The sequence below is a fragment of the Leucoraja erinacea genome, chromosome 25, assembly GCF_028641065.1.
Source record: "Leucoraja erinacea ecotype New England chromosome 25, Leri_hhj_1, whole genome shotgun sequence".
In the NCBI taxonomy this organism is placed as follows: Eukaryota; Metazoa; Chordata; class Chondrichthyes; order Rajiformes; family Rajidae; genus Leucoraja; species Leucoraja erinaceus.
The window spans coordinates 4,599,550-4,623,463 of record NC_073401.1 but is presented as its reverse complement, the minus strand read 5'-3'; the positions used below and the strand labels follow the sequence as shown (position 1 = coordinate 4,623,463).

At 42.0% G+C, this 23,914-nt stretch overlaps 1 protein-coding gene across 2 annotated transcripts; it reads right to left on the bottom strand.

Annotated features, from left to right (window-relative positions):
- Positions 1–205: 205 nt before the first annotated feature.
- Positions 206–23,782, bottom strand: spring1 (SREBF pathway regulator in golgi 1). Of its 2 annotated transcripts, none has more exons than XM_055655597.1 (5): positions 23,552–23,782; positions 5,834–5,990; positions 5,453–5,604; positions 2,999–3,112; positions 206–1,705 (listed from the first exon to the last, which is right to left on the bottom strand). In XM_055655597.1, the coding sequence occupies exons 1-5, from the start codon at positions 23,660–23,662 to the stop codon at positions 1,622–1,624; spliced, it is 618 nt and encodes a 205-aa protein (XP_055511572.1). In that variant the 5' UTR covers positions 23,663–23,782; the 3' UTR covers positions 206–1,621. The 2 variants fall into 2 exon arrangements, with proteins under 2 accessions (XP_055511572.1, XP_055511573.1); XM_055655598.1 differs by lacking the exon at positions 23,552–23,782 and adding an exon at positions 23,425–23,463.
- Positions 23,783–23,914: the final 132 nt, after the last annotated feature.

Here is a 23,914-nt window from a genome sequence, read left to right as displayed (position 1 = left end):
TTTTCAGATTATGCTGTCTGCCTGAAATCTGAATGGAAGCTACCTGTCTCAGGCGAGTACCTACAATGGAAGTGCACTTTTAAACATTGTAAATGAGGCTGATTTAGAATGGAAGCTTGGAGCAGGAAATGAGGTGAGCGGGTGCGGGTGTAGTCAGTGGGAGATCAAGACACAAAATAATGAGTATGGTTGCAAGTTACTGATGTCAATTCTTACAATTGTCATTTAATTGGACGTTATTCCATTGACATAAAAAAAATGGTTATACATCTTGTAGTTACATTTCCATTTAATCGCATACACTAATTAAATTAGATTACATTAAGTTAATAGAAACCTCAAATAGGAAATATAAAATAGAAGCATATGATTTGTTCTAGCCCTCAGATTGATATTCTCTACATCATACTTCAGACATAAACATATAGAATTGTCTCATTTTAGCGTTTTCTTTTTACTAATCCTTTGTAACCAGCTCATCTGCATAGAGACTCTTTCAAATTTAAAAAAAAATAACCCCTTTCAACCTCAAACAATCAATGAAAATTCATGATTTAAAAAATTGAGATTATTATAACCATAGGACGTTTTATCTATAATTCCAAAGATTTACTTTATTCCAAAGATTGTCAGGAAACTCGAACAGGTTTTTCCCCCCTTTTTTTGTTTTTATCTATATTGTAGAAAATGTCCCTCTAGACTTTTGCTTAGTCTTTCATTGATTAATGGGTTGTCACCTTGGGAGTGCTGACATTATCAGGAACATGGAAAGATTACAAATGATCTTTAGTTTGTGCAAAATGAAGTACAATATCACAGAATAGAAACTTATCCCATGTTGCTCACACTATATGTTGTAATCATACACAAAGAACTCAGCTACTGAAATTCTGTTACATTGACTTCAAATAAATTGAGTATCAGACAGAATTCAATGTGCTTTCATTACCACAATGCAAGCTACCAATACTACCAAACACAAATCTCGAACCCCATGATAATATAGAAGGTATATTGTCAATATACAATATTACCAATAAACATGATATTTATTATATCAATTGGCGATATCCTAATGTCAACAATGCCAGCACTCTCCATAGTTTGCATTCTATACATCACTAAAACATTTCAACTCTGCTGCTGCAAATATCACAGCTCACTTGGCTCCAATAAGCTAGTGTCCTTCATAAATTGGCAAGACTTAGTGACAATCAAGCAAGCAAGACGCCTGAACTGCTCATAAATCAAGTGTTGTGTACATCTTAATTTTGATAAACATATGCATATATTTACATATCTTGCACAGATTAATTTCCAAATATGCAAATAAACTGTAATTAGTGTAGCAGATGATTCTTTATTTACTGGCAGTAGTCTGCTCAGGCTGCAATGTTCAGCACAACACTAATTACAGATTTGGATGGATACTGTTTGGCATTTGGTTGTCTTGATTGCTGCAATCAAGGCAGTTCAAAAGCGACAACAAAATAAATATTAAATACTGATATAGAAAAGAAAGTTATTGTAGTTTCTTATTTTAAGAAAATCTGTATTCCTTCCACAGTGAAAGTTTGCCCAAACAAAATATGCCTTAATTATAACTACCATTTAACATAGATTACAGCGGAAGTAGTTCTGGCAGATCTTCTCCATAGCAATACTTTGCAGCAGGATCTCGGTAGTTATTTTCATGCTGAACGCTCTGCAAGGAGGACAAATACATTAGTTATATTGAAAAGGGAAAGCTTCAAGGCATTGTCATCAAATAATAATCATTGAAGACTATAATAGCAGTGCAGTCCATAACTCCAATTAGTGAAAATGTAAGCAGGTTGTAGGAATTAACATGGAAAGTAAAATAAGTGAAATTGTTTATTCTCACAGGCCTTATTGATATTCAGCCAATGAATTAGTCAACCTTTGATCAGAAACTTTTGGAAACTATTCAAATTACTTCTTTGGTCATTGCTTGGGCTTCAGAATGACCAACTTGCACTCCAACATTTAGAGATGTGCAAGAAATGTGTGCGTGATTTTCTTTAGTAAGGGATAGCCTGGGAAACTAACTACGGCCCTGACGGAACCAAATCTTGGTACACTGGTGGTGAGGTGCAAGATCACTGATGACCAGGCTCTGTTACATGGACTCCTCAGATGCATACATAGATTCACCTTGATTTGCATAACAACTGCACACACACATTCAGACACAGACACTTGCACACTCTTGCTCAAAATTGAGACTGTTCCTCCTCCTTAACCCATCTCTACTTCCATTTTCTCCTCCCTTCCAACCAGCCCCCTCCCCTTTTCTCTCACTCCTTCTCTTCCATCTGCAGTTTCACTTTTCTCTACCGCCCTCAACCACACTCCGTGTCACATAGGTTCTTATAATAGAAACATGTTTTTCTAAGCTGAAGGGGCCTTGTGGTCAAGAGATCTCTTATTGTTTTTCAATATTTTTTGTTGCAACGTCCCTGAATGGTGATATTATCCTCAGTTAGCTCAAAAGGCACTGAATTAGGTAATAGCAAATATAGAGAGGAGGAAATCGTTTCTCTTGGAGAATGTGAATCTTTTGAATTTTCCACCTCAAATATTTGTCTTCCCAGAAGTTGTGGCAGTGGGAAAATTCTGTTAGGTTTCATCAGAAATATCACACTGTTTTCAAGTCTTTGCTATACTTTCAGGTTATTTCTTCAAAATATTTTGCTATATGTGTCGATATAATAAAATTAGAAACTATTCAGTGCATTCAGACTACATAATGTTTCAAAACTAAATGCAGCCCTTTTGAAAGTTAGCCATTTGAATTGTTGTAACGGGAGGATAATTATGCCAAATAAAGATTTTGCTTACAGAATAATGATAAATTTAATTTGACAATGTATAATTATCTAAACAAAAATATAATGGTAATCATAATTAACATAGCAGGCATCTGTAATATGTATTTTTCTGATGTGCAGTCACCAGAATTCAATTAACTACATACCTGAGAAGATGTTCTGCACTTTGCCAGGCAGAGCTCAAAGTGGTCCTCAATTGCTGTAAACAGATTTTGGAAAGCTTCTGCAGCCCTGTTTAGGAAATGTTCCAATAGAGGTTGCTGAAAATGAGGAAACAACCAGATTACAAATGCAATTAGCAAAAAATATTTCAAAAACTTATCCAGAAATTAAACAGCTTTATATTCGTATGGTTAACTCAAGAAGAAATGTTGCACATGACAGAACTTTCCAATAAAGCTCATCAAATTAGCACTGAAGGAAAGAGTTCTTCGTGTAAATTCCCAGCAAAGCCAGATTATTCACTTAATAGATGAACTATTTAAATGAATGAAATATTTCTACTGTCTACTGCAAAAGTTTTAAAGTGCAATTATGATTAAGTTGAAAATCCAAGTACGTTTCAACTATGACATTTACAAAACGATACTATTTACAAAATAAACGCTAACTATTTAGCAAACGTCATTGGGACTAATAAAATAGAAACTGGTCTAATGCATGGACTTGCTGTTTCTCTGCCTCTCTGCACTTACCTGAGCCTGAAGAGTAGTCCTCATTTTTGAGAGGCTTCCAGTGTATTGTGTATAGAGTAGTCCATGGGTAATATAACATAGACATAAAATGCTGGAGTAGCTGAGCAAGACAGGCAGCATCTCTGGAGTGTAGGAACAGGTGACATTTTGGGTCGAGACCATTCTTCAGACCCTGTGTTTATAACCTTTTTTGGTTTAAACCCGCATCTGTAGTTCCTTCATACACCATGGGTAACATAGTCCCCACCCTTCCGCTCTCAAATGGCTTGTCAGCCTTTGACTGCTCACAAGGATGATGCCAGACATTGAGAGCTTGAATTACAACATTAAGACTCGATAGGCTGGGGCTGTTTTTCCTGGAGCGAATCTCAGGGATGACACTATAGAGGATTATTAGGAGAGGCATGGATGAGGTGGATGGTCACAGTCTTCTTCCCAGGGTAGCAGTATATAAAACTAGAGGATAGACACAAAATGCTGGAGAATCTTAGTAGGACAAGCATCATCTCTGGAGAGAAGGAACAAGTGTTGTTTCGGATCGAGACCCTTCTTCAGTCTGAAGAAAGGTCTCGACCCGAAACATCACCTGTTCATTCTCTTCAGAGATGATGCCTGCCCCACTGAGTTACTCCAGTAATTTGTGTCTATCTTCGGTTTAAACTAGCATCTGCAGTTTCTTCCTACATAAAACTAGAGGATATAGGCTCTGGATGAGAGGGGGGAAATATTTGATGGGGGCTTGAGGGGCAACATATTCACACAGAGCAAGGTGGGAATCTGGAACAAACTGCCAAAGAAAGTGATAGAGGCTGGGGTAATCCCAGGAACCCAGGAGTGAGTAGGATGTCATATGATGAGCGTTTGATGGCACTGGGCCTATATTTGCTGGAGTTTAGAAGAATGAGGGGGAACCTCTCTGGAGAGGAAGTTTCCACTAGTGGAAGAGTCTATTACCGGTGATGATAGCCTCAGAATTAAAGGATGCTATTTTAGGAAGGAAATGAGAAGGACTTTCTTTAATCAGAGGGTGATGAATCTGGAATTCTTTTCCACAGAAGTCTGTGGAGGCCAAGTCAGTGGATATATTTAAGGCAGAGATAGATAGATTCTTGATTAGTATAGATGTCAGAGGTTATGGGGAGAAGGCAGGAGAATGGGGTTTGGAGGGAGAGATAGATTAGCCATGATTGAATAGCAGAGTAGACGTGACGCCAAATGGCCTAATTCTACTCCTGCCACTTAATTATATGTATAACGTTTAAAGTCATTGGGACACAGATACATCAACAGGAAGGCTACAAACGGATATGGACCAAACATAGATCAGCTTAGGAAAGCACCTTGGCCAGCATAGATGAGTCGGGCTAAAGGGCCTGATTCCGTGGTGTATAAGTTCAAAGCAAGGCTTCTTCTGCAACCTTTTTTCATATAACCACAAAAGCTAAACTTTACTTCATAACTGATTTTTGAATGCTGAAACATTCAAAGGTTAACTCATAATTAGGGTGGCACGGTGGCTTAGCAGGAGAGCTACTCTGCCTGACAGTGCCGGAGAACCAAGCTCGTTTCCGACTATGGGTACTTATTTGTATGGAGTAGTAAGTTCTCCCTGCATGGGTTTTCTCCGAGATCTTCAGTTTCCTCTCACACTCTATAGGCATACAGGTTTCTATGTAAATTGGCTTGGTATAAATATAAATTGTCCCTAGTGTGTGTAGGATAGTGTTAGAATGTTGGAATCCCTGGTCGGCACGGACTCGGTAGGCTGAAGGGTCTGTTTCCGCGCTGTATCTCCAAACCAAACTAATTGTTTCGAGTTAGGATTTCAATTATATATATACACAACAACATTCAGTATTCACAATCTAACAGATATCTATATCCTGAAATAAAACATTTACTCACCTTATTTGGCTGTAGACAACAAGAAACACAATACTCATACACACTGCAGCAGTCATTAGGCAAGCAGGTGTCACATGCATGCAGTTTTGTGCTTGGTGCATTTATACTGCAGCAGCCATTTACAAGCAAGTTCTTCCTTTCACATACATAACCTACAAAAAAAAGGATAAAAAGTAAACAATGTTAAATCTCTAAACACATTTTTCGGAATGCACAGCTTGTACCAGAAAAAACTTGTTAATATGTTAAGGAATATACATTATTCAGAAGATCAGTGTTTTAAAAAAACATAATCATTCGTGCACTTTCTGGTGTATTTAAGAAAATGAGGAGGTGGACGCGATCAGTCCTTGGAAACCAGGTCCTGACGAGTTGTCTCACCTTGTTCATCTGTAATTAGCAGTTTACCCTGGACAGAATTTCGACATTGCTCATTCTGTCTGCTGCTGTTACCCAAGTTAAAACGCACTTTCCATACAATTCGTCGTTCAGGACCTCGAAGCTGCAACAAATTTCGGTCGAGTACCGTTCTTTCCTCCTGAAGGGAGAAGATACAAAAATGTCATGACACCAATCATCAGGCACGTTGGAAAAAGTGTGATGCTTTTTCCTCTTGAAGTGTCTCAAACCATTGCATCGTAACGAATTTAAATATTTTTGAAGTGTTTTGATCAGTGAAATAACGGGAATGCAAGAGCGAATTTGCGCATATCAATCTCTTTGACGAGATGAATAGTATGAGACAGTATTTTGGATACAAGTGTCAGACAACACACTGGGAGAAGTCCTCTACTCTTTTCCAATAGTCGTAACCATATGAAAGGGTCAAATAGAACTTCAGTTTAATATTTTATTTTGATAAAACAGTTCACTTCATGCTACCATGGAAATAATGAGCATGTCCTGAAGTGGAGCTTGAATCCCTGGTCTAATACAAGAGCACCCATCATTTCCTTTAAATCAATAAAAGAGAACCATATCCATAAGTTGCACCCACTCCCATCACATATGCTAAATTTTCAGCTAACGTTTTTGCGTTGATTTGAACTATTGTACCCATCAATGATAACTTTATGATATATTTTTTAACCAATTCTGTGAATAATTTTGCAATTTGGAATTTTTGTATTATATTACAAATTAAGCTACCATCATTATTTTGGTCAATTTAGTTCTACTTGCTTTAGACAATGAAATGAACTACTCAAAAATACAAAAAAATTAATATGGCTCTTAAGTGGTTGTTTCGCACACCACCAATGTGTTAACAACTCAACTAATTACCTGGACAGGATGTAGAATTTTTAACATCTGTTGCTTGTACAACAGATTATAAAAAATGTCATTATGAGTAAATGACAATTTTAATTAAAAAATCTTTCTTAAATAGATGATTAAAAGACTCATCAACAGCTTTGGCTATTACTGTGATTCATGTTTTACAAATGTTAGAGCATGTGATACATTAATTTTCACAAGTAATCTCAATGAAAGTGAAATTCAGTAAGCAGATATTCACATTTCTGCCAAAATCTTTACTCTCGTGACTCAGTTATTTTAGCTATAAACACTTCATTTTAATATTACCACCTACATTTTAAGTGTACATTATCTACTACATCTTTCATTTCATAAAGGAGAAGCTTATCTACTTTTGATGACGTTGCATTCAAGTAAAAAGCGGCAATAAATCCAATCAAAATTTAGTGACATTAAAAAGCTGGTCTCATGCCGTTTCAAGTTGTTGCTGCAAAAACCAAACATAACTAAAACCTGACTTCTAATTAATTTTACTGACTCCAATGGCTTAATCTTACAACATCCACAGTCCACGATCGTCAATGTCATAATTCCAGCTGACGCTTCCAACCACTCTCATGGCAGCTAACTGGAAATAATACATGAGCTTAAAGAGAAAACTATTTGGCTGCATTATCCTCCCACCCACCTGCAGTCTGTCCCTTTTCACAAGCAGATGTGGCACAATAACAAATGCAAGAGTCTCATTAACAGCATCTATAAAACCATTTCCAACTTTGACTGGATGGGTTAGTTTGCCTGTTTTTTTTTAACTCAGATTTCGCTTTCTGCATTTTCTCCCTGCTGACTATCTCATTAAGAATAATTCCAAAATTATTTATCTTTCTGCAAATCCATTGCTGCCAATTGGTCTGAAATCACTAATTAAAGTTCAAAGTGAATGGATTTGTTCTTCAGACAATGACACCACACAAACTCCATGTCTCATTTCACATAAAATAAACCTTTAATGAGTTCCCTTCCAAGAGTTAGGTTCACTGTTACAAGAGTCTAACTACCTCGGGCCCTTTGGAAAGATCTACTCCATAAATTATTTATTCTATTTGGAGAGGCTAAGCCAAATCTCAGTGTTTCACTATTTTGAGAACATTTGTACCCTAATATAATCAAATAAGTTAAACATCCATCTATTTTCCCATTTTGCAGCAATGTTATTTTGTTCTAGACCCAAACCGACATAATTCAATCTGACACTTCAGTGTAGTTTAGCAGGTCAGACAGCATCTCTGGAGAAAAGAATAGGTGACGTTTTGGGTCGAGACCTTTCTTCAGACATGACCCGAAACATCACCTATTCCTTTTCTCCCGAGGTGCTGCCTGACCCGCTGAGTTACTCCAGCGTTTTGTGTCTATCTTTGGTTTAAACCAGCAGTTCCTTCCGACACACTTCAGTGTTGTTTTGCAGGTGTGCTGCAACACTAGAGATTATTCTTTATACAAGATGTTATGCCTTGGATGCAATCAGATGGATTTTAAAAAAAAACTCCCCCAACATCGGGAACATTTTCCAGTGAATATGCCCAGTCGACCCATTCTTTCATCATGTCAGTCCTGCCATCCCAGGAATTAACCTGGTGAACCTACTGCACTGATTTAACAACAAGAATCTCCTTGTGGAGTCTAATAGTCCCTACATTGCTCAAAATTAATACTGTATTAATATCTTCAAGGGGAAGTTCCAAAAGAGGCTAAGTACAGAATAGCAAATAAGTAAGGAATATCAACAATAAACCAGGTAATTTATTCTTTTTCTGGTTGTTTAGTTCTTCATAATGGCGACATTGGTGGCCTGTCACTAAAACAAATATTGAATGAAAGAAATAATATTAGTGTATGACAGATTTCAAAGAATATATCATAATTTCAAACATTCGAGAAATGTATTTTGACTTTAGACAATGTTTATTTCTCTGCACACTGGCCTTAACACCATTCATAGCCTCGCTGCATTAATATGTGTGTGTGTGTGTGTGTGTGTGTGTGTGTGTGTGTGTGTGTGTGTGTGTGTCATATATTGTGTGACAGGACACCCGGCGCGGCCTGCGGACTTTGGAAGCCGGGTTGGAGGGGGCCGACTCTGGTGTCCACATCGCTGAGGACGTCCCGCAGCCCCGACGTCCGACTTACAACACCCCAGCGAGCGGTCCTGAACATCGGGCCGCCCGTAGCGGCAACTGCGAAGGGCACGGGGAGGCCCTGACCACGGGGAACAATGGAGGAAGAGACTGACTTTGGTGCCTTCCAACACAGTGGGAAACTTTGATTCTGCTGTGTGGGGATGTTTTATGTCAAACCCTATAGTGTGTTGTGTCGCTTTTTTTATTGTATGGGAATTTCATTTCACTGTGCCATCTGGCACATGTGATGAATAAATCTATGTTGTATCTTGTATCTTGTAGGACTATATTTTACAAAGTTTCCATTTGGGACTGGGGATCAGCAACATGGTCAGTATGTAGCCACACCCATTGAATGTAACCTTAATGACTAAATTGTCTAATCTCCTTTATGTCTTAATGTATAAAATTGCTTCATCTAATGCTAATCTTAGCTACTAAATAATTTAGAGGTAATTTTGTGTCATGCTCATCTAAATTTTATAAATCAACAGATGTTAGAACAAACTGAAGGTACACAAAAATGCTGGAGAAACTCAGCGGGTGCAGCAGCATCTATGGAGCGAAGGAAATAGGCGACGTTTCGAGCCGAAACCCTTCTTCAGACTGATATTGCTGTTATTTATCTTATTTTATGACCAGGTAACATGCAACAATTTGTGATAGAAGCAACCCTGGCAGTAGAAGATTTGAAAATAAACATCTGATTCACAGGCGGAGATTATTTAAAAATTCCTATTCAATTATTCTAATTGCATCGTCCCTGGGTGACTGAATTGGTCTGTCAATTTTTTTAAAATGCTATAAACACAGAACGATACAGTTTCAGTGCATTTTTGCTGCAGCATCTGCAAGGGAAGGGGTTAATGACTTGAAAGCATTATTTAACAATGAATTGCAATTTGAAAAATAACGCCAAGATCAAGATTAGGAAGACATGGCAACAAGATTGGAATTGTTAATCATCTGCCAATTGACACCTAAATTACTCGTTATTGCTACGGCCACAGTGTGTTAATGTGAGTGGTAGAAAGATTTACTGTGGCTCACTTCCAAGAGCAACTAGTTTAAAAAATAATAAAATAATAATATTTGGGGAATATGCTTACAAAATCTGGTGGCATAAGAGAGTGGTTGACCATTTAAAAAAATATTTATATCAACTAAATTGCTGTATTTATTAATTTCACTTTTACAGAACAAAATTTTTTATAAGAGAGCATTCAGCTTTTTAAAACACTGCCCCTTTTTGTGGAAGTGTTAACTTTGATATATAGTTCTATTACCACTTCTCTGGCTATTTCTAAAGAACCTTAAGAAATAATTGAGGGTCATCGATTTAACTGTGGGGCTTTTCTATTAGAGAGTTGTTCCCATGATCTCTCCACACCCATACTCAAAATGCCCCGCATATGAATAGTACTTATAACACAGAAAGGGTCTGACATTATATTACAAAGGGGCTGAAGAGGAAGACAAGAAGGACACAGAAGAAAAGAAGGTGATTAAAATCTCAGTTCAAATGCATGCTTTGTGAACACTGATAAAAGAACAAAATATCTAGCCCAGGTTTAGAATGTATGGACGATTGGCTGAATGATGGATTTAAAAAAAAGATGACCATGAAGTAAAAAGCCAGACAGCTTCAGCCATGGTTCCAAGTGTGCAAAATACAGGCAGCAGTTTATTATAGATAAGACACAAAATCCTGGAGTAACTGAGCGGAACAGACAGAATCTCTGGATAGAGGAATGGGTGACGTTTAGGGTGGAAATCCTTCTTCAGATTGAGTGTTAGGGGAGAGCGAGAAACAGAGATAAGGAAGTGTAAAGTGTGAAAACAAGACACCAAAGGGGAAGTTGCTCACGGAAAATGTAGAATAGATCATTGTTAGATAGGAGAAGCTGATAATGAAGCATACAGAGGTAAAATGTAATCAAGGGGACAGTCAGACTGGTCGGAGAACAACAAAGGGGGAGGAATGGAGAGATGGAAAGCAAGGATTACTTGAAGTTAGAGAAGTCAATATTCATACAGCTGGGGTGTAAACTGCCCAAGCGAAATAAAGCAAGTGGGAAGGAACCAGCATCTGCAGTTTCTTAAGCTGGAGGAGCACAATCTGGCTCTACGCTACACATGAGCGGTGTTTGGACCACAACAAGAAGGTAGAGATTTGATAATTGAATGCAGATGGTATTTACCATTAAACACTAATAGGAGATGTTAACAGGGTGTTTTCAAATTGGCTTAGAATTTATTTGCGGTTTATGGGACTCAGTAGATTTACCACCAAATGGAAGTTTGGATAACATCTCAGGAGAGTATGTACGGTTGCCTTTGTCCGTTCTGTTGAAAAGCTCACGTATCAGTTTGTTTCAGTTCCTTCAAATAAATACTTGGCAGGACCATCGAGTATGCAAAAAGATTTATTCAAGCATTTTGGATTGCGTGAGGTGGGGTGGAAGGTATACCATAGCACAGATAGAGAGGGAAACATCATTAACCTGGACTATTCTGACATGAGCCTATTAAAGATGAAAGCGACACATTTCCATCCCACAGCACTTTATAAAGGTTTAGCTTCCTTCATCTCCCACAACAGCAACACCTCTTAATGGTAAACTGATACTTTAATGTCACATGTTCCTAAGTACAGTTAAATGCTTTGTTTTTGCATAAAACCCAGTAAAATCATACAGCAGACCTTACACAAGAACAGTACACAAGAATCGCCCATATCTGCCGCCGACAAAGTTAGAAAACGTTAATCAAACAGCTTTATCTTCTGCTTACCAGACATGAGTACGGTTCTCATATCAGGTGTTGGTAGATTTCCATAGGAGCAGCTATATCAATCACCACCATCCCCATGTTTTTGCTCTTGATCCTTTCAGAACAATGCCCAGGGTGGAAATGTTAAATACTAGATGAGAGGGAAAAATTTAAAGGAGATTTACGAGACAAGTTTTTTTTTTGTAGAGAATTGTAGGTACCTGGAATGTGCTGCCAGGGAAAGTTATGGAAGTAAATACAATAGCAATATTTAAGATGATTTTAGACAGGCACAGAAACAGGCAAATAGAGGGAAGATGGACACAAAACGCTGGAGGAATTCAGTGGGACAGGCAGCATCTCTGGAGAGAAGGAATGGGTGACGTTTCAAGTCAAAACCCTTCTTCAGACTGGGGGTCAGGGGAAAGGGAAACGAGAGATATAAACAGAGATATAGAACAAAAGAATGAAAGATATGCAAAAAAGTTATTTTGATGATAAAGGAAACAGGCCATTATTAGCTGTTTGCTAGGTGAGAACAAGAAGCTGGTGTGACTTAGTGGGGAGGGGTGGAGAGAGGGAATGCAGGGGTTACTTGAAGTTAGAGAAATCAATATTCATACCACTGGGTTGTAAGTTGCCCAAACAAATTATGAGATGCTGTTCCTCCAATTTGCATCTGGCCTCACTCTGAAAATGGAGGTGGTCCAGGACAGGAAGGTCTGTATGGGAATGGGAATTAAAGTGTTTGGCAACCGGGAGATCAGGTTGGTCCAGGCAGACTAAGAAAATGTGTTAAGAGAAATTATCACCCAGTCTACGATTGGTCTCGCTGATGTATAAGAGTCCACACCTTGAACAGCGGATACAGTAGATGAGGTTGGAGGACGTGCAAGTGAACCTCTGCCTAACCTGAAAGGACTGTCAGGGTTCCTGGACAGAGTCGAGGGAGGAGATAAAGGGATAGGTGTTACATCATCCTGTGGTTGCAGGTGAAGGTACCTGGGTAGGGGGTGGTTTGGGTGGGATGGGATGAGTTAACCATGGAGTTGCAGATTGAACAATATCTGTGGAAGGCGGAAAGGTGTGGAGATGGGAAGCTTTGATTACTGGTGGGATCCCTTTGGAGGTGGCTAAAATGTCGGAGGATTATGTGTTGTATGCGACGGCTGATGGGGTGAAAGGTAAGGACTAGGGGGACTGTCCCTATTGCAACTCTGGGGAGGGGGAGCAAGGGTGGAGCTACAGGGTACCGAGGAGACACGTGTGAGGGCCTCATTCTAATGATGGAAGAGGGGAACCCCCGTTCCCTAAAGAAAAAGAACATCTCGGATAGAGGGATCTATACGGCGGCAGGCGCGGGCACACCGCGACGCCCTGTGTCTCCCTTTCAAGGGAGATGCTAAAAATGCATTTCGTTGTCTCTGTACTGTACACTGACAATGACAATAAATTGAATCATTTCATTTCATACCATGTGCTGGCCGATAGGATTAGTTTAAACTGGTTTCATGATTGACACGGACATTGTGGGTTGAAGTGTGTGTTCTGTGCTGAACAGTTCTATGCACTAATACAGGTCTTCTTCTTCTTCTTGCGTATGGCGTGCACAGCCTAAAGTTGTAAGGACAACTTGTTCTATTTGATCTTATTTGATTGTGCACACTAGGTTGATTGCATTCGTCGAAACAGGCGGACCACATGAAGGTTGCAATCTCCCACCCCACTAATACAGATGACATACTGAATCTACTATTCATAAATGCAAAAATCTGCTTATAAATACTAGCGATTATTTAAATTTCCCAACACGTTTGTCAGAGTGAGAAGCTAACATCTCATCTCCAGATAGTTCTCCAGCCTTATCTCCAGCACTGCATCCCCCAGACCCATGCTTGAAACTAGCATAGTGAATGGACTTTGTACAATGCAAACTTTACTTCTTCTTTCTTTTGTTTGTGATATTTTAATATTTACCAATGCATTTAATAATAAAGTAATTAAAAAGTAGATTCAGGCTTTTTGATTAGATGCTGACTTTTCTCAATATTTCTTTTATTTTACCTCTAGGAAAACATCCCAAACCCAGTTGAACCGCCCGAGTAGATTTGAATATTTGCTTTCTTCAAGCAGGTATAAATCACTCTCCTGTGGTGTGAAATCAAACTATTTATTCTTTAGCGCAAAGTTCTGCAGAAATATGGCTCAAACCCGCGAGTACCACATTATTCAAACCCAGACAAAAATTGCTGGAGTAGCTCAGCGGGACAGGCAGGATCTCTGGAGAGAAGGAATGGGTGACGTTTCAAGTCGAGACCCATTTCTGGACATGCCTGCGTCTCCATCTTTTACCTCATGGATTCCAGCTCTGGTTCCAGACATCCCAGTTCACATCCAACCCGGAATTTCTCTCCAGAGATGCTGTCTGTCCCACTGAGTGACTCCAGCATTTTGTGTCTACCTTCAATTTAAACCAGCATCTGCAGTTCTTTCCACCACATTACTCAAACTGAACTGCTGCCATCCTCAAGCAAATTGCTCTCTTTCCCAGCAGCAAGAGAAATAATGTAGGAATTAGATCATCTTGGTGCATGTTGATCATAAACATAATTCTACATTTCCTGCTGCAGCATCGACTGCCTTCAGTAATGCACTATCCTGCATTTCCAATACTTAGACATGCTGGGCTGACTCATGCTGACTGTCATCAGCAGTTCCAGTCAATCCGGCCAAATTCAGCCCCAGCCTTATGAACCCTCAGCCGTCTGGAGGGGTGGAAGATTGCAACCTTCACGTGGTCCGCCCTGTTTCGACTAATGTAATCAACTCGACATGCACAAACGGAAGATCAAATAGAACAAGTTGTCCAACAACTTTAGGCTGTGCACGCCACACGAAAGCAAAAGAAGCCGTCTGGAGAAGGGTCTCGAACCAAAACGTCACCATTCCTTGTCTCCAGAGATGCTGCCTGGCCCGCTGAGTTATTCCAGCATTTTGTGTCTATCTCCAGCCTTATGCAAATGTATAGTGAAATGCGGTGTTCTGGGACTTAGTGACAGATTTTGCCTCCATGCAGCACAACTCTGCCTTGCTAGGATTCCCCAGCATTAAAGGACAAGAGTTATATCTCCACTGATAGCCTTTAGGGCACAGATATGTGAAACACATGGGAAGGTGTCGCTTTTCACAAAAAAAAATTGCTTTTATCTCATATTTGAATTATGTTGAGGTATTCTGCATTTATAATTTACTGTGTTTAATAATGATTTCCTTCTAATTATTTATGTCAAGTTAATCGTTTTTAAATTTCTCTGAATGTTGGCTCAGGCGTGCAGAACAAGCTGCAGTGTGTATAGTACAGCTTTGGTAAGTCCAGGCGTGTAGCAACAGGAGGAGCGATTACAGGCAGCCTTTCTCCAATATTGCTTCAGGCTTATTAATATGGAACCAATGTTCTCAATTTCTCCGACCATATTTTGCTTCCCCGAATTCCCAAAGATCTCAATCATGGCTCCAGACTCACTTTTTCTTAATTAAAAATATGTTCACATCCAAACTCTTTCGATATTTTTAAGGCAGAGATAGATAGAATTTTGATTAGTACCACTGGGTCACGCCGTCAGCGATGGCAGTCTCGCCAACAGTTTGTCTGTCTTTTTTTCGTCTTTTTTGTTATATTTAGTGTGTTTTTAAAAGTTTGTGATAATGTTCTCTGGTTTTATAGGGGGGGTTCTCTGGGGGGGGGGGGGGGGGGGGGGGGAGAACTTTTTTCTTTCCATTCTCTTACCTCCAGTGGCTCTGCAGCCTAACATGATGGAGCTGGTGGCCTTGCTCGAGACTGACTTTGAGCCCCGCCACAGGGCCATGGACGTACCATCGGAGCCTGCGATCCCTTGCCTGGGATCTACGCTCCTGTGAATTTCACCATCGAGGAGCTCGCAGTTTCGAGTAGAGACTGATGTCGGGAAGCTTCAAAGTCGCAGGAGGTTCGACTAACCCCGACCCGGGTTCCGATCGCCCTACGCAGGGGAGCTGAAATTCCCCCCGATGCGGGAGCTTGATCGCCCCAACGTGGAGGGCCCAACCACCAGCTATGGGAGTCAAGATTGTCTCGTCAACGGAATGCTCGAGGCCCCCGACCACGGGAGAAGAAAGAAGGGAAGAGATTGAACTCTTTTTTCACCTTCCATCACAGTGAGGAATGTGGAGGAGTCACTGTGGTGGATGTTTATGTTAAAATGTATTTTGTGTGATTTGTTGCTTTTTATTGGTATGACTGTATAACAAATCAAATTCCTCGTATGTTGCAAAACTTACTTTGCTAATAAAGTATGATTATGATTAGTATAGGTGTCAGAGTTTATGGGGAGAAGGCAGGAGAGAGCGATAGATCAGCCACGATTGAATGGCGGAGTAGTAGACAATGGCCTAATTCTACTATCACATGACCTTATTGAATCCCACTGAATTCAATGGATAATCAGATCACGCTTTAAACATTTTCCTCCACGAACATACCACGCTCACTGGCAGAGTTTATTGATTCATATATCATTTCTCTTTGCACTGCCAGAAATAATTTTTACTATTCTTAAATATAGTTCTGGTCGACAGAAAATATAAAGTGAAATTTCCATCCTCGTTTCTTAAATTATTTTTCTGCAAGGCCTGTACCATAGTACAGTGAAAAGCTTTGCTTTGCATGCCATCCAAACAGAGCAGATGTACTATTATATGTACAATCGTCAAACGTAATTACAGGGGAAGTAATTACAGAATATAGTTCTCAGCATTTTGACCCAAAACAGCAATTATTCCTTTTTCTCCAGGGATGCTACCTGACCCACTGAGTTAGTCCAGCAATTTGTGTCTATCTTGGGCATTAGTTCTATAGACTGCCCAATGTCCACAATGGGGAACTGGTGAATCTGGCCCAGTGTATGGAAGGACCATTCAGAAGCCAAATAACACAGGGGATGATGCTGTTCCTGAGTCTGATCGTTCGCACTTTCAAGCTTTCATACCTTCCGCCGTACGGGGTTTGAAACATTAATGAATTATTTTGCTTCGCATCTTTGATTTTCCCTGATATTAAAACCCTACTCTATATGACTGAGGAATATAATTTTAGTTTTTCAGAAAATTGCTGAATGTAAATTGGCATCCACATTTTCTCTATTAGAATCACGACTACACTGCACAAACAGTACTTTGGCTGTAATAACCAGACGGATTCCTGAATCCTGGTTTAACCAGATTTGCATTTTCATTGAGAAGATTGAATGGCGATCCAATTGAAATTCATGAAATACAGATAGGGCTCAAGAGGCTCTCACCAGGGTCTCCTCTATATCCCGCAGCTCCGCTCTTACTCCCCATCCACCCACTCGTAACAAGGACAGTGGGTGGATGGTCTCCTTTGTCCTCACCTTCCATCCCATCAGCCGTCACATACAACATATAATCCTCTGACATTTTCGCCAACCCCAACGGGATCCTACCGCTGGCCACATCATCCCATCTCCTCCCTTTCTGCTTTCCGCAGAGACCATTCCCTCCGTAACTCCCTGGTCAATTCGTCCCTTCCTACCCAAACCATCTCCTCCCCGGGTACTTTCCCTTGCAACCGCAGGAAATGCTACACTTGTCGCTTTACCTCCCCCTTCCACTCCATCCAAGGACCCAATCAGTCTTTCCAGGTGAGGCAGAGGTTCACCTGCACCTCCTCCAACCTCATCTACTGCATCCGCTGATCCAGGTGTTAAGTTCTCTACATCGGCGAGACCAAGCGCAGGCTCGGCAATCGCTTCATCCAACACCTCCGCTCAGTTCGTACTAACCAACCTGATCTCCCGGTTGCTCAGCACTTCAACTCCCCCTCCCAATCTGACCTTTCTGTCCTGGGCCTCCTCCATGGCCAGAGTGAGGCCCAGCGCAAATTGGAGGAACAGGACCTCATATTTTGCTTGGCTAGTTTACACCCCAGCGGTATGAACATTGACCTCTAATTTTAGATAGCCCTTACTTTCTCCCTTCTTCCCCTCCCCCTTTACAGCCCTCCCATAAACCCACTGTCTAGTTCAAAATTCTAGAGCTGTCAATGTTGACAAAGTATTAAGAATGATGAAAATGAACCATACTTATCCTGAAAGCTGACTTTATCAATCACCTGTGACTGGTCATGCCATACAAACAGAACACCACAAGTAAAACCACCCATCACCTTTTCCTTCGCTCCATAGACGCTGCTACACCCGCTGAGTTTCTCCAGCACTTTTGTCTACCTTTTCCATCCATCTTATCCTAAAACCAAATCACTGTATTACACTCCCCAAACTATACAAATCTAAAGATGCCCCTTTCTGATTGTGTTGGGGGAATCTTAAACCAGCACAGCAAAAGATGGGGCCTTTGGGCCCACAATGTTAGAAACATAGAAAAATAGGTGCAGTGTTAGGCCATTCAGCCCTACAAGCCAGCACCGCCATTCAATAGGATAATGGCTGATCATCTAAAATCAGTACCCCGTTCCTGCTTTTTCCCCATATCCCTCGATTCCTTGAGCCCTACGAGCTAAATCTAACTCTCTCTTGAAAACATCCAGGGAATTGGCCTCCATGCCTTCTGTACCAAACGTGATACCAAGCTAAACTGATCGCATCTGTTTATACATGACCATATCCTTCTATTACCTGCACTTCCATATCAGGGCTCGAAATTAACGGTTGCCCGGGTGCCATTGACCACTCAAAGCACCGCTGGGCAACTAAACACCGAGTAATTTTGCCCGAAGATAGACAAAATAAACTGGAGTAACTCCACGGGTCATGCAGCATCTCTGGAGAAAAGGAACGCAATGTTTTGTGTCGGCGGTGACGGCTGTATTGCATGGGAAAGATACTAGGTGCGGGGTGAGGAAGAGCCGCAGCGAATGACGGGACTCGAACAGCAGCTCCATCTCCTCCTCCTCCCGCCCGCCCTGATAAGGGCCGCTGCTTGCAAACCCGCGGATAAACCCTCCCGCACGCTTTGTATTGAAAGCGCGGGTTTGCAAGCAGCGGCCCTTATCAGGGCGGGTGGGGGGCGGGAGGAGCAGTAGATGAAGCCGCTGTCGCTCGCTGATCAGCGCCCATCATTCGCTCCGACACTTCTGAAGCAGCTGCACCAAAGATACTATAGCTATAGGACCTTTGAGCTGCACCGCTCGGCCCGGTTGGCTGGTGGAGGAGGGAGGCGGTGGCGAGGAGTTCCCAATGGCCAAGGCAGCGGGGCGACGTTGTCCGAGGAGCGCTGACCCTCCTTCCTCCCCACCTCGCCCCCCTTCTCTCTCTCTCTCTCCCTTGTAAGCCCCATCCCCTTAATCCTGGGACCCCTCCTCTTCATCCAGCACTGATCTGCCCATTCAGTCCTCACTGACATCCCCTGTGCTCCCCTCCCCATCTCCCCCCCCCCCCCCATCTATTCATCCTGCGCTGATCACCCTTCTCACCTCGCATTGATTCTCCTGCCACCCCCCCCCCCCCCCCCCCCCCCCCCATCCATCCTGCACTGGTTCCCCAATTCACCCTGTACTTACCCCTTTCCCATCCATCCTGCACTTCTCCTCCATCCATCCTGTACTAATCTCCATCCATCCTGTACTACTCCACACATTCAACCCGTACTGACCCACCCTCCATTTACCCTGCACCGTCCCCTCATTCATCCTGTAGTGATCCCCCATTCATCCTGCACAGACCCTCCGATCCCCACTGTCTTGACCCCCGTTCATCCTGCGCTGATCTCCCCCCCCACCCCCATCCATCCTGTACTGATCCTCCCATTCAAGAAGAATGGGGGGAACAGCCTGAAGAAGGGTCTCGACCCGAAATGTTGCCTATTTCCTTCGCTCCATAGATGCTGCCTCACCCGCTGAGTTTCTCCAGCACTTTTGTCTTTGTCTACCCCCCCCCCCCATTCAACACTACTGGCATCCCCAGTGCTCTCCCCTCACAATTTTACCTACCCCAACAAACACGTACTAATTCACCTGCCTCAATCCATCCATTCTGCACCGACTGCCTTCTAATCCCCCTCCCCCCGCCATCTATCCACCCCGCACTGATTCACACACACCCCCCTCCCTGACCCTATTGTCCTGGAAATGTCTTCAGAGCGAACATTGACTATGTTTGATAACGGAATGCAATCAAATATGTTTTAATTCCCAATGTTATTATTTGTTTTAATCCATAAAGATGGATTAATTATATTGTGAACACGAGAAACATTAAAACCGCAGTGTCCGATTGTCACTGCTACCGTTGACACGTTATTACAGAATTCATTTTAACGGCAAATCAATGCTCTTAATATGGAATATTAATTCTTTAATGAGCAACATTCACAACTGTACGTACGCATATATGTTACCATGGTCCAGGATTTATTGACACAGGTTGATCATACGCTGAATAATTCAACCACATTTTTGTTTGGAAGTGGAAAGAACTAATAGAAATTGCATCAATTACAATGTGTAAAAAGAGTTGAGATACTGCCTTATAATTTTGCTGCATGTCATTGTGGGATACATCATGTCTTGATTGGTGAATGTTTAGTTTGTGACTTTATTTGAAGCAGAAATAATATGTGAATGCTTCAATTCTGACTGGTAACTACGCACTTCATCCGAGCACATTATCGCACGCGTCATGCAAGCCATCTTAACTGTCATTTGGCAACCTAAAAAGATGCCAAGGTTGCCCGGCTGGCAACAGGGAAACAGAGAGCCCTGCATATGCCAATCTAAAAGCTTCTAAAACACCACTATCGTATCTGCCTCTTCCACCACCCTTAGCATTGTGCTCCAGGCCTCTTCATTGTATAAAATACTAGCCCCACAAAACTTACCCCCTCTCACCTTATTGCTCTGCCCTCTAATGCTGGACAGTTCCACCTGGGAAAAAGGTTTTGACTGTCTACCCTATATATGTCACTCATAATTTTATACACTGCTATCAAATCTCCCCTCAACTTCCAACATTCCAGAGAAAACAATCGAAGTCTATCCAATGTCTTCCTGCAGCTGAAACCTTCTAATCCATGCAGCATTCTGATAAACCTTCTCTGCACTCTCTCCAAAGCTTCCACAACTTTCCTGTATTGGGGCAACCAGAACTGCATGCAACATTCCAAATGTGACCTAACCAAAGCCCTATTAAGCTGCATCATGATTTCCCGACTCTTTTATATATATATACTAGCAAGGAAGGCAAACATACCATGCCTTCTTTACCATCCAATCTACTTTAACTTTAGTGAGCTATGAACCTGCACTCTAAGATATTGCACACATTCCAACACTCTTTCTCTCCCTTCTTGCACAACGTGTCCATGGTATCGTGAATGCATTTTGTTAAGCACAGTAGGAATAGTAGTAGACTATTCGGCCTTTCATGAATGCTGCATCATTAAGATCAAGGTTAATCCTCGCATGTTTCATGTTTTCTAATTTATCCCTCAAATCCAATATCTTCCAAAATATCTCCGACTCTAAAATACATTTAAAAAAATGACCATTCAGTTTTCAATAGCCATAGAATTTCAATGGTCTACAATTGTCTGAGTGAAGAAAGTGTTACTGTCTCAGTTCTAAATGGCTAAACCTTTATCTTCAGTCCTCTGTGCTCCCCTCAAGCTACCTGGAGTACTCGAAACACATCCTGCTCCACTGCACCTGGGATTGTTGGAAGCTATGATGAGATAGGATTCACTAAATTCAAAGGTTATCAGCAACGTTATTAATCCTTTAGATTTATTTGAAAGCTATTCTATACAAGACAAGATACACCACCAACGATTTATAAGATAGCACTCAACTGTATCATGAAAACCATAAAAAATAGTCATGACATTTGCAGGCAGCTTTTCATGCGAATGTGAATGTGAAAAACAACATTTTATAATAAGCTCTGGGAGATAGGAAAACCAGTTGTCAATGAAGAATTGCATTTGAACATAACAAACACGTATAGCAGTAAGCCTTACAGCAGATCGAGCATGCTCTGTATTCAGAGCAGGGCAGATCCAAGTTGACCACTGGACCACTCTTCCCTCTCACACCCCAAGACTCCCTCATAAACTGCCTCTTGGTGTAAAGAACTCCAAAGATTCACAATCCTCAGAGAAGTCTTCTGCTCACCTCAATTTGAAATGGGTAATCTCATCTTCTGAAATCATGCTTACTAGTTCTAAATACCCCAGGATGGGAATAAGCTCCTCTGAGGACCAATCCTCGCGATCCGATTACACTGTGTGTTTGTCAATAAGACCACCTATAATTCTTCAATACACAAATGAGTATAGGCCCAAATTGATCAACCTTATTTCAAACAGCAACTAATTCATCCCAAGAATCAATCTACAGAACTTTCTCAGAGATCCCCCCCCCCCCCCCCCCCCCCCGGAAGTCCCACCTAAAATGTGGCGTCTGGGCCGGCTGAGGCCGATGATCTCGACTTCATTGGGACTTCCCCCCACGATCAGTGGATCGGACTAACCCCTGCGGCCGAGGCTCTGGAACTCTGGCCCGGCCGGAGCTGGCAAATCTGTTCCCATAGCCGACTTCCGAGGACGACTTTATGGACCGATATCCCAGAACGTTCCACATTTGCCTAGGCGACCCATTCCAGTACTGTTGGACTCCTGTCTAAAGCTGTGTCCTCTGTTGGTCCATTAAAACAGATAGTCCAGCAAGACTCTGAAACCAAGGATACCGGAAATTTGGAATTGTGGTCCTTCAACCACAATTCATCCACAATTGTTTTGTTACAAATCAAAGACCGCTAGCAAATTTGTCACACAATTTCCCTCTGATAAAACTCCTTATACTTTAAAATGCCCTGTTTTTACCTCCTCAATATTGGATTTTAGCATTTTCCCAGATAGTTGTTAAACTAACTAACTGCTGTTTTCTCTCCCTCCTATGCAACCTCTCCAGAATCCAGGTGGTTTACAACCAACATATCTACCAGTTCACAGCCTCTTCCTTTGAGATCCTAAGATGCAGACCATTAAGGGACTTAGCAACCTTTTAGCCATGTTAGTTTGTCTGGAACCTTCAACATCTCAGCTTCCTGGTACAGATAAAGAAATCATTCTGAGATTCCAAGTGTACATCCCAAATAGCAGCTGTGAGCCATATCAAAAAAAAGTTATATCTTAATGTCATTATTACTACTACTTAGAAAAATATTTCAGTACCAGTTGATTCTTATCTTTCATAAACTGAAGCGCTAAATTAAAAAAATTAGGTCCAAAGGAAACCAATAAGATGATCAGAATCTGGGAGGCACAACACAAAAGGATGGAGGTGGGGAAAGTTGGAAACTTGTGACCACTTGCAGCTCAGATGGTTGAAAGATGACGGGCTGGTTAAACCAAGTAGGGAAGGTACCTCACTTCTCTCTAGATATGCGAGAGGGAGGAACAGTGGCCTCACCTCTCTGGATATATGGGGTGGGGAGGGGATCACCTGGCACTGTGTGGATGGGGGAGGGAGGTTCCGTGGTCTAACCTGTCACTAGACACATGGGGGTGTTATGTGCAGTGGCCTCACATGTCTCTGTACACATTCAGGAGAGAGTTATAGTGGCCTCATATGTCTCTGTACAGATGGGAAAGGCACAGTGGCCTCACCTGTCACTAGACACATGGAGGAGGGAGGTTCTGTGGCCTCACCTGTCACTAGACACATGGGGGTGTTAGGTACATTGGCCTTACCTGTCTCTGTACACATGGGGGAGGGAGGTACATTGGCCTTACCTGTCTCTGTACACATGGGGGAGGGAGGTACAGTGGCCTCACCAGTCTCTGGGTGTATTGGAGGTGTCGGGTGCACTGGCCTCACCTGTCTCAAAGTGCTGCGCAAGAAATAGACGAGCGAGAGACCGAAGACCAGGGCGAGGACCCAGCGTTTCCTCAGCACCTTGCGCCACACCATAGAGATGCAGTGCACCATGAGGCGGCCAATCCCCGAGCGCTGCTACCGGCCCTAACACATCACGTCTCCGGTCAACGATGCACGATAGTCGGCCGCCAGTCCACAGCGCGCCCCCGACAGGCCGCCAGTCCACAGCGCGCCCCCCCGACAGGCCGCGCCCCCGACAGGCCGCCCACAGCGCGCCCCCGACAGGCCGCAGGCCGCGCCCCCGACAGGCCGCCAGTCCACAGCGCGCCCCCGACAGGCCGCACGCCCGCACGCCCACAGCGC

What these genes read in the sequence shown, in the direction of transcription:
- spring1 (XM_055655597.1), bottom strand. Translation starts at nt 23,662, where the DNA reads ATGGTGCACTGCATCTCTATGGTGTGGCGCAAGGTGCTGAGGAAACGC. An exon ending in TGCGCAGCACTTTGAGACAG is followed by an intron (nt 5,991 to 23,551) that starts GTGAGGCCAGTG and finishes TTCTCCCTTCAG; the next exon opens with GAGGAAAGAACGGTACTCGA. An exon ending in GCTAATTACAGATGAACAAG is followed by an intron (nt 5,605 to 5,833) that starts GTGAGACAACTC and finishes TTTTTTTTGTAG; the next exon opens with GTTATGTATGTGAAAGGAAG.